The following is a 10,757-nucleotide window of genomic DNA, read 5'->3' as shown; positions in this document are numbered from 1 at the left end:
AAAATACTTTAATAAAAAATTGAGAAAAATAAGTATTAAAACGAAAAAAAAAGAAAGGAACCATTTAAAATAAACCAAGGAGTAAAATATGTAGGGATAAGATAGGGCAGTTCTGTTTGGTAGGTAGAAGGTAACTTTAAAATAAACCAAGGAGTCAAATATTTAGGGATAAAATAGGGCAGTTCTGTTTGGTAGGTAGAAGGTAACTTTAAAATAAACCAAGGAGTCAAATATTTAGGGATAAGATAGGCAGTTCTGTTTGGTAGGTAGAAGGTAACTGTCACAGTAAGACTTGCATGGGAACAGAATGGGTTGAGTCAGTCTTAGGAATCTTTCAGGCACTATCCTCCCACACGGTACTGAGAAAAAGACAAGAATTCGCTGACGAGTGATGTGAGCACGAAGGCAGGAGCACAGTCCTGAGAACATGGAAGTGTGAGTGAGGTGGAATAGTGGTTTGAGATTGTGGGGGCATTGGAGAAGTTTCTGTCAGTTATTTACTTCCAACTCTACAAAGAAGAGAAATTAACGTTTAAAGTTGTCTTGAGATTATTTACCGATTTGATGGAGAAACTTCCAGATAATGGAATTGAATAAACTGAAGTTTCTTTTGGAAGAGTGAACAGTATATAATGCAGAAACAGGAGATGGAATAAAAAGAACACTGGTACAGATAGGAACTGGAAACACAGGGAATCCAGGACAGATGATCTATTTGGGAACAGTGGTGAGTGGCGATACTGGGAAGGTGGAGGGAGGGTGGAGTGGAAAGGGGGAACTGATTACAAGGATCTACATATAACCTCCTCCGTGGGGGACGGACAACAGAAAAGTGAGTGAAGGGAGATGTCGGACAGTGTAAGATATGTAAGATAATTTATAAATTATCAAGGGCTCATGAGGGAGCAGGGAGAGGGAAGGGAGGGGAAAAATGATGAGCTGATGCCAGGGGCTTAAGTGGAGAGGAAATGTTTTGAGAATGATGAGGGCAATGAATGTACAAATGTGCTTTACACAATTGATGTATGTATGGATTGTGATAAGAGTTGTATGAGCCCCTAATAAAACGATAAAAAAATTCCTATCTCTATCAACAACAACAACAAAAAAGAAAGATCGCTTGGTATTCCACCATTTCCTGTAGCCTTGTTTTTCACGAATTCCTTCTATGTAAATTGGACTTCTTCCTTCAATACCAATCCTTCATCATATGCTACCTTCTGATACGGTGTGACACCAGTCAATTCTTTCTGGTATGGCAACTTTACATATTCCTTCCATCTTCCCGTGATGCTTCCTGTATAGTTCATTATTTTTCTCATATAATCCTTTAATATTTCAACTCAAAGCTGGAAAATTTTCTTCAGTTTGAGAAATGCCAAGTGGTGTCCTATGTTTCGAGGACAATCATAGAAATATATGTTAAGCTTTGTGAAGACCAGAAGACTATGTTCTCTAGATATTTCAATATTTGCCATTCTAATACCTAATTTACCTTCTAAGCTGTCTTCTTCCCCCCCAGTGAAGTTAATGTTCTTTAAAGACTGGACTCAAAGAATGACATGACCTCCAACTTTTTTTTCTTTATTCCCAATTCCAAATGTGTTCTTGTTTATATCTCTAAGAACGTCTCTTCTCATCTCAGTCTGATTACATTTAATGAGATCTATTATAGTAGTTCCTAATTTTGTTTCCTTACTATATACCATTTAGACCCACGTAAATTCCACATAAACAATAATACATGCTAGATTTCTCATTATTCCAAGTTCTTCCCCTCCCTTTTAACACTTCATGGTTCCTTGATTTATAATCATCCATGTCATATTAGCCATTTTTATCCAACTTATCTCTGAGAGTCTAGCCAATTTTCCTCATACATTTCCTGAAATTTCCCTTCAGTACAATTTCCCTCATGTTTCTTTCTATTTTTGATGTCTAGATTCTTCCAAATATAATTAATCTCTACCTTCTTTCATCTATATCCAATATGAAATATTCATTAGATGAAAACGAAGATGTATAAGCAAAAGATGTATAACAATATCTTAGAACACAAAGAAACTTTCACTTGAAATAGGAAATTAAAGGTCTTAGATAAATTGTCTGGCTGAGCTAAACATACAACCAAGAGGTGTGGCAAGAATCCAAATACCTGGAAATAATATGACTCCTAACACTTATGGCTGTGGCACTGCATTAGGCCAGAGAAGAGGGATTGCGGCTGTAGGTTTCTTTTAAGTGACCATTAAGATTTTAGCCAAGCAGTTTCCTCTGTATTGAAGTTGGTGGTTGTTCTCTGCCATCAAGTGGAGTCAGACCTACTGTGGCACCAGAACTTCCCCATAAGGGGTTTCTTGGCTTTATGGAAGTAGATTGAGTGCTTAATCAGTTGCACTACCAGGGCTCATTCTGTGACATTTAAAACCACCTTATATACACTCTTGTACTAGAGATCAGGAAAGACAGGACCAGGACATTATTTATGCCATTGAAAAGCTGAAAATATTTTCTTATTTGGAAGTATCCTTGAAAAAAATAGAACATTTACTTTTATAGAACAGAGCATTTTGGAATAAGGTATTGTATTTCTTTAAGCTGAACCATTACAATTCATCCAGGGTGTTTTGTATGTTTTTGCCTTAAAAGAGCACCTTTTTAAATTCTTCACATTTGGATGAACACAACATTTTACTCGACATTTTCTGTTCTACTTACTAAATTCCTTTCTTCTGATAATAATTCCTTGACTTTTCTTTGGTGAACCATATTCTCCCTTATTTTCACTCTCTACGGCTGGAGAGGTACTCAAGACATGGGCATGTAACCTATGCCTGGCCAATAGAGCAGAATATCCTCCGGTGATAATTAGTTAATAAAAGGGTATATAAACAGAAGAGCAAACCCAGTTCAGTTAGGGTCATCCCCAATACCTTTTCATGACTCTTAAAGAGCTGTGCTTCAACACCTACCCAAGTCTCCCCTGGGTTTAAGTTCTGGACTTAAATCAGCTGGTGGGACAATTTTTGCTTTTTTGGGGTCAACATTTGATCGTGAATTGAATGAAGATTTACAGAGCAAACCCATTTTCCAGTCAGTGATTTTGTTCCACATCATTGATTACAATGGCGCAAGGGGGTGTGTTCTTTGGTTTTTAACCAGATGCTGTGAAGATATAAATCTGGAGCTTCTTACAGTCTTCTTGCTGTCACAATGGTACAAAGGGAGGAGATACACAGAAATTGGGTCCTGATGTTATTGGAATGCTTGGGTCTGAAGCCAAATGTATAGCACATATGACAATTGTGAGGATGGCACAGGGCTGGGCAGGGTCTCATTCTGTGTACAGAGGGGCACCAGGAGCTGGAACTGACTCAATGGGACCTACAAACAAGAACAGCAACACTTTATTTGCTTACTCCTTGACTATAAGCTGCAGTAAACCACAGGGTATCAAAGTGGTTTGATAAAAAATATTTCTTTTGTATCCTACTATGTGTTTGCAGAAAGACATTTCAAAGGGCAAGATCATGTTTTTAATTCAGAATTAAATATGGGATTTTTAATTTAACTCTGAGCAATACAGAATTGGCCTCAGACACTTACTTACTTAAAAATCCATTTACAAATTCTCCACTATTTTTTTCCTTTTTTTCAGAAGGAATTATGCATTGGAGTTTATATGTACAGCAAACCCTGGTCATTAAGTAGTACACTTTCAGTGAAAAAATCTTAAATATCTGCGTCTGGAGGCAGTTTTTAATTACAAGAGAGAACTAAATAAATGACTCACACTTAAAAAGAATATTACTGGATCATATATCTGAATAATCCTGACATTAAAAACAAAAGAAACAACCTCTAGTCTCAGGGAAATTATGAATATAAAAATAGAGCTAGAACCTTGTGGTGTTGTAGTGCCATCTATTATTTGAGTGCAAACTCGTGGTTTTAATGTATACAGAAAAATATGGATGTGTGTGTTTACAAGCATCTGTTTCCTAGTTCTGTTTGCTGAGAAAGCCTATATGCCTTGCCCCTCCAATAGCAAAACACACATGTAATACACTCATCTTAGGCTCTAAATGCTATTTTATAAAAAACTGAACCAGGGTTCTTAGAGACATGACTCTTTCCAAAAATGAGGCTGGAAAATATTAGACTGTTTTAAAAGTGCTCAAAAATTAATGGTAAAGTGTCAAAGAAAGACACAGGATTTGGCTTGAAGGGGCTCCGACTGGTTAAAAAAAGGGCAATTTGAGAATCTGAGACCCAAGAAATAAAATAAGAATCCTCACGTCTGCCTGATATGAATAACCAGGGAGAGAGAAAACCTCTTCCTTATTACAGAAAGCCAACTAACACATGGAGAAGAGGGGATAGAATTAGAAAATAGCCACTTGGTGATGAACCTAACAGTAAATTATTTAAGCCAGAATGATCAATGATGCCAAAACTTGTGGGTAAAAGTCTGTGGAGGAAGAGAATATTTACTGTAGCTTCCAGTTATGTCTCCCTAAGTTAATAATTATAAAAGTAATTCTATGGTAGAGAAACCTGAGTAATACCTTAACCGCAGTACTAAAATTAAATCATCAGATGCCTCCTAAAATGATTCAATGGAGAAAACATAAAATTATTTTTGTGATGTTCCTTCCAAAGATGCAAAACTCGAATTTAATGAGGAAATACCAGACAAACCCAACTTATGAGACCTTCTACACACAGCTGGTTGCTCAACAAAACTGTACAGCAAAGAAAGATGAAGACAAACTGCGGAACCATTCCATACTAAAGGAGACAAGAGAGCTGAACGCAAAAAATGATCTGAAGTTTTTGTTATAGAGGACATTACTGGGACAACTGTAAAATCTGAATAACACCTGCATATTAATAAATAGTATGTCTAAGCTACTGTCTGCTCATTTCTGATAAGGTTTTTGTTTTTCAGAAAAACATGCCAAAGTACAAGAATTGACATGTCCTGAACTTATCCTTAAATGGTTCAGGAAAAAATATATACAAGTAGAAAGAGAAAAATCATTAAACAAATGTGGTAAAATATTAACTTTGGGGGAATTTGTGTAAATAGTATACAGGAATTCTTTGTATTATTCTTGCAACTTTTCTGTAAATCTGAAGTTAGTTCAGAACAAACACTTAAAAGAAATGAATACAACAACGTGAGAACTGCAAAATCAAAGCAGAACAAAATGAACACCACTTTAATGCTCTCTGGAGAAGTAGTCTCTGGATGAGTACATAAAGGGCAGAGAAAATCCCTCCTCAACACTTACTGCTTCTGTTTCAGAGGCACCATGTGTTTTCTAGAACGTTACTTTTCTCCTAATAAGTCACTTTCAGTAAAATGCTTTCTCTGTGCCTATTCAGAATGATGTTCCCTTTCTCTTCTGGAAGAGAAAATGATCAGCCTGCCAGCCACTTCTTTTCCCTATTCACATATCCTGAGAGGGTGAAATGTACCCAGATGCAGTGCGTACTAGCAGAGGGCAATGCTTTTAATGCTGCTACTTGCCTCCGCCTGTGCTAGTCAAATGTCCATTTCAGAAAGGCTGTTGGATATCAGTTTGATGTGTACAGCTCCTAACCTAACTCCTAGTGTTTCTCAGACTCGAAAACAATGCAAAACCACTGATTTTGATATAGTATATTCTTCTACTCACAGTACTTGGATCTAAAAATCCTAAATAAAGGGAGTAACTAAAAAGTCCAAACTACCAAAAAGCATCGCTAACCAGAACTCTCATGAGAGTTCTGGTTAATACTTTAAATTTGGGCAGTATACCCGAGTTACAATGCCCCATAGAAAAAGGTTCCTACTTCTGGGTGGGAAGGCTTCCATAGCTGACATGCAGGTAGTGGACACGCTTTCCAGCTTAAAAGAAATGTATCTTGAACTGCTAGCCAGGTGTCATTTGAAAGGGAAATCTTGTATGAACTAGCAGAGGTCAATAGAAGAAGCAAAAAGATATGCAAACGCTTCAAAAGCATAGAAGGAAACGAAAATAATTTTGAAGATCTTCCTACTGAAGCATATTACCTAGCAAAACAGTCTCTTAGGATTATTTGCTGAAATCACATAGCCTATTGAAGACAAAACAGAAGCAACATCATAATTCTGTCCATTCCAAACAACTTCACTCAATATATATTTAAACGAAAGAGGCAGGTAATATAAATCAACAATGTTATTATTTTCTAAAATTATGAAAGTTTCCGTCTACTTTATTGAGAAGAGATTTCTGCCTTAGAATAATACAAACAACTGATCTAGGATGACTTTTGCTATACTACTCACACTTTTTAAGTTTCCAGGAGTTGAAACTAACCTTAATCAATCAGTTTTGTGGATATTTAAGACTGAGCCCACTGACAGCTAAGGAAGGCACATTTGTAAATACCAGTGAACGGATTCCTCTTGGGACGATGAATACAGGCTTCATACAAACTGTGTTTTAGCTCCTCCTGTTTCCCTAGACCCAATCTTTACACAGTACGTAGACGACCCAAACATACACAGTATTCCTCTTTCACACAGTGAAACTTCCAGGTTTCAAAGGCAAGAAAGAAAAACCTGTGCATACATTTACATGCCATTATTATTAAAGAAAAACACTTGAGCAGCCAAACCACTGATAAAAATATGTGAAGGAAATTCTGAGGGTTTTAGGCCAATAAATTGTGTGTCCAAGGACAGCAATTTAGCTCACTCACTCTCGCTGCCATTAAGTCAAGTCCATCCGTCTCATAGTGACCATGCGGGGCAGAGTAGAACTGCCCAGGTGAGTTGCAATAAATCCACTCTTTACAGGAATAGAGCCTCATCTTCCTTCCAAGGACTGGCTAGTAGGTTCAAAGTGTTGACTTTGCAGGTAGCAATTCAACATGTAACCACTATGCCACTGGGGCTCCTCCTCCGCTCATGGGCACAAGGTTATGATATGCCACTTACATGCTGGAGCAGTTACAGAGCAAACCTAGGTATAATCAGTGTACCAAATACAGTCAAAATAATCAGTTTCCTCAGAGAGGGATTAATTTTATTGCTGATTTAGTGGTTATATAATTGTTGTAGAAGTTCAAGCTATATTTAGAATGTATTAGAACATAGAATATGTTTCTATTATAATATACTTAAACTACAATATTTCATTTTATTTTTAAGTCTGTTATTCTATAGAGAATACATGTTTATGGTATACCTTCAAGTGAAATAAACTACATATTTCCTCAAAAACAACTTTTTTGTTATTGTTAAATATTACAGATAGCAAAAAAAAAAATCTTTCAAAATATATATACTCACTGAATTGGCATTTGTTGGATTTGGCCAAGGTCTGCCACCACCTGGACCCCTGGAAGACAATATGACCAAATAACTATTAACATATGCTTTGAAATAAAATAAAATTTCATGGAAAAAAACAAAAACCAAAAAAACATATGCTTTGAATGTTAAACATAAGCAATAACAAATCATAAAATATTAACATTTCTAATTAAGCTACCATAAAGTTTTAGTTCAGCAATGGAATTACTTTTTACATTATTTTCATAGTTTTTAAATTTCTGAAATCAAAATTTTATTATATTAAGTAGCTTTTTTACTCAATTAAATTGTTTTTAGTAATTATTTTTATTAAATTTTTATTTTAATAATAATTTGATTATCATAGTAACCATTAAAAATGCAGTTACTATAAAGTGGTAATTATATCCATGTATCTAAATCATGCTAAAATATCTTTTTGGAGTAAAAAGAATTAATTACAAAATATAAGCCACAATTTTATGCCATCAATGTGACTGTCAATCTTGTTTGTTTCAAAGTAAAATTATTTGTAATATATATTATAACTTGTTCTTACCAAGTTAAAAATACATAAGTGTATATAACAAGGATCAAACATTTGTCTGCTTTTCAAAAATCACATCTATACTCACAGACTATCAGACATGCCCCTTATTTTATGTATCTAAATAGCAATCTGTCCTCCAGCACCAATGATGGCTTAGTTTCTATGCAAAAATCACATTTCTTGTTTCAAAATCTTAGGTCAAGATGGTGGCCAAAGTTGATATTGGAACAAGCAGAGGGTAATGTATGCTAATAGTTTACCTAAGCTTAGGGCATAGGAGAAAGCTTTGTATTCCTTAACTCACAAAGACATAAGGATTTTGAAATAAAATGAATGCCCAATTAAAGTTTAAGAAGATCGCTTATTCTCATGCTTCAGAACAAAGTGTACCTGAACACATACTACCTCATGACAAAGCTGACTACTATTACTTGGCCCTCTGTAAAATGAGTAACTCAAAATTCCCTCTTTTCTAATAATAATGAGATAATGAAGTATTTTAATTAAGAAAACATTTTCCCTCTTTCTCATTCTAGAGACTAAAAAATCTGCCCAACTTACCGTATATACTCGTGTATAAGCTGAGTTTTCAGCACATTTTTAATGCAGTTTTTGTGATAAAATTAGGTGCCTTGGCTGATATTCAGTTTGGCTTATACTGGAGTGTACACAGTAGTTATATGTTATCCATGTTTGTATGAACGTGAGGGTGTAAAGGGGAGCTGATGGCATGGTGAATTAAGCAATGGGCTCCTAAATGCAAGGCTGGCAGTTCAAACCCACCAACCACTACAGAAGTGAAAATGAGGCTGCCGTCTCTTGTAAAAATTTAGTTTTTGGAAACCAAAAATGAGCAATTCTATTCTGTTCTATAAAGATATAAGAGTCAGAATCCACTTAATGGCATGCGTTTGATTTTTGAGTGGACTATTAACTGCATGGAAAGGCATGAATACCACCGCTAGGTTCTATTAGGGAAATCCAAGCGGGAATTTTCTCCAGTTTGACTTGAGCTACAGAAGGCATAGATTTGACTAGAGGCAACTGGACCAAAACAAAATCACACAGGGAGAAGGTGAAGGGAGTTTATGTTGTCTATGGAAAGTGATACTTCTTCAAGACTGGCATTATTATCATTGTTTTATAACAGTTTACTGGAATATTTTAGAAAGATGCCTATCCCTCCACGGGCAGAAGCTAAAACAAAGACTTTGTGTTGATCATGTAAAACATGTGGGCAGCAAAACCTGATGTGTTTGCTGATAAATGGAACATAGTATAGGAAACACTAAATAGTGGGAAACATTTATCTTTAGACAGCATAAAATATAAACCATATCCAAATCATGTCAAAATTTATAGGTCATTATGTTATGTAGATAATGACTTCATAATTCTGAAACACTAGTCTACGAACTGTTTAAATACTATATATTAAAATAATATAAAATATGTAACTTCTGTACATTTTTATGGCAAAATATTATATAATATTGAATTTTAACATAACAGAACATATTAATAGTTGATATTGATAAATACATTCCATCCTTTATTACTACGGTTTTAAGCCCATTTTATATTTCATATTTATATTTTTATACTCACATATGTATTAAATAGCATATGAAGTCTAGATTTTAACAGAGTAGTTCTGTCATATCAGTTATTTAAGCTCAGTAATTCCCATTTGTTTAAGCATTATCAACAAATAATTCTTAGTTTTGCATGAAAATTTCTATTATAAGTATAATTTGAATTAGAATCAAGTTAGTCTCATTTAAACATCAAGAAAAACATGGTATTTACAGAAGTCTGTAAATATTGGTAGGATTTATGCAGATGATGAAATTGAAGCAATAATCACTACCAAACTAGGATGGCTTAATTAATTAAACATTGGATCCTCTATAATTCAAGTAATTTTATTTCAAATAATAACTAGCAAACCTTACAGTTCTAGAGAATATGATATAAAGCAAGAAGACTTTGACATTTTTAGAACTTTTTGTGTCTACAAAAGAACAGGCTGTCAAAGTTGAATTCAAAATACCTTAATATTGAATTCCTATTTTTTGAAATTTGTACTTAATATAGAACTATATCAATATTTAAAAAAAATCCAAACTCACTGCCATTAAGGGGATTCTGACTCACAGTGACCCTATATATGGTTTCTGAGACTGTAAATCTTTATAGGAGCACACAGCTTCCCCCTTTTCTTAAGTACCACTGAATGAGGTGAAGATTTTAACAATGGTAGGCAGGTAGGTTGGAACTGCTGACCTTTAGGTTAGCAGTACCATGCATAACCCAAAGTTTCCTTTAAAAAATAATATATCATGTACTTGAAAGCATTTATATTGTGGTAATACTTTGTAAACTTGTAAATACTTTGTAATTCTACATTAAACCATTTAGTTTGACATTAATAATATATATTAACAGAGTAAAAGTAACTTATTGATATTAAGCTTTTACTTACAAAGATATCAGTTATAAAAACAATAAAAGAATATTTAAATTTTAAGAATGATACTTTGTGCTTAGAGCGTGGAAATGGAAAGGTTATTTTAAAGAGCCATTTGTTTTAGAGGAGCCAATTTTTTTAGTAGCAGTCATCAAAATTTGGTTGCAAATGGTTAATGCTATAGTGATAAAGTTGTCAGTTAAAATACAGCATTCAATTACTTTAATGACCAGGGTTGGGCATTTTTAAAATTATCCTTGAAACTTTTATGGTAAATGATAAAATTGACAAGCTAAAAAAATGGAATAAAATATGATTCTCTAGAAGATCTGCCCTGACTCATCACACACATATATTTTATGTAGACAATTAAAAGGTTAATACACAGCTTAAGGTAATACCATTCT

At 34.4% G+C, this 10,757-nt stretch overlaps 1 protein-coding gene across 1 annotated transcript in view; it reads right to left on the bottom strand.

Annotated features, from left to right (window-relative positions):
• SSBP2 (single stranded DNA binding protein 2) overlaps positions 1–10,757 on the bottom strand; it is a 321,263-nt gene that overhangs the window by 36,198 nt on the left and 274,308 nt on the right. Inside the window, exon 10 of the mRNA XM_045285203.1 lies at positions 7,328–7,376. Coding sequence (XP_045141138.1) covers positions 7,328–7,376 — 49 coding nt within the window. The remainder of the gene's footprint in view (positions 1–7,327; positions 7,377–10,757) is intronic.

This window comes from Echinops telfairi, unplaced genomic scaffold, assembly GCF_000313985.2.
Source record: "Echinops telfairi isolate 266 unplaced genomic scaffold, ASM31398v2 ScPeMD7_7469;HRSCAF=8507_1, whole genome shotgun sequence".
Classification (NCBI taxonomy): domain Eukaryota; kingdom Metazoa; phylum Chordata; class Mammalia; order Afrosoricida; family Tenrecidae; genus Echinops; species Echinops telfairi.
The sequence above is the reverse complement of the archived record's forward strand: the minus strand, read 5'-3'. Positions and strand labels throughout refer to the sequence as shown.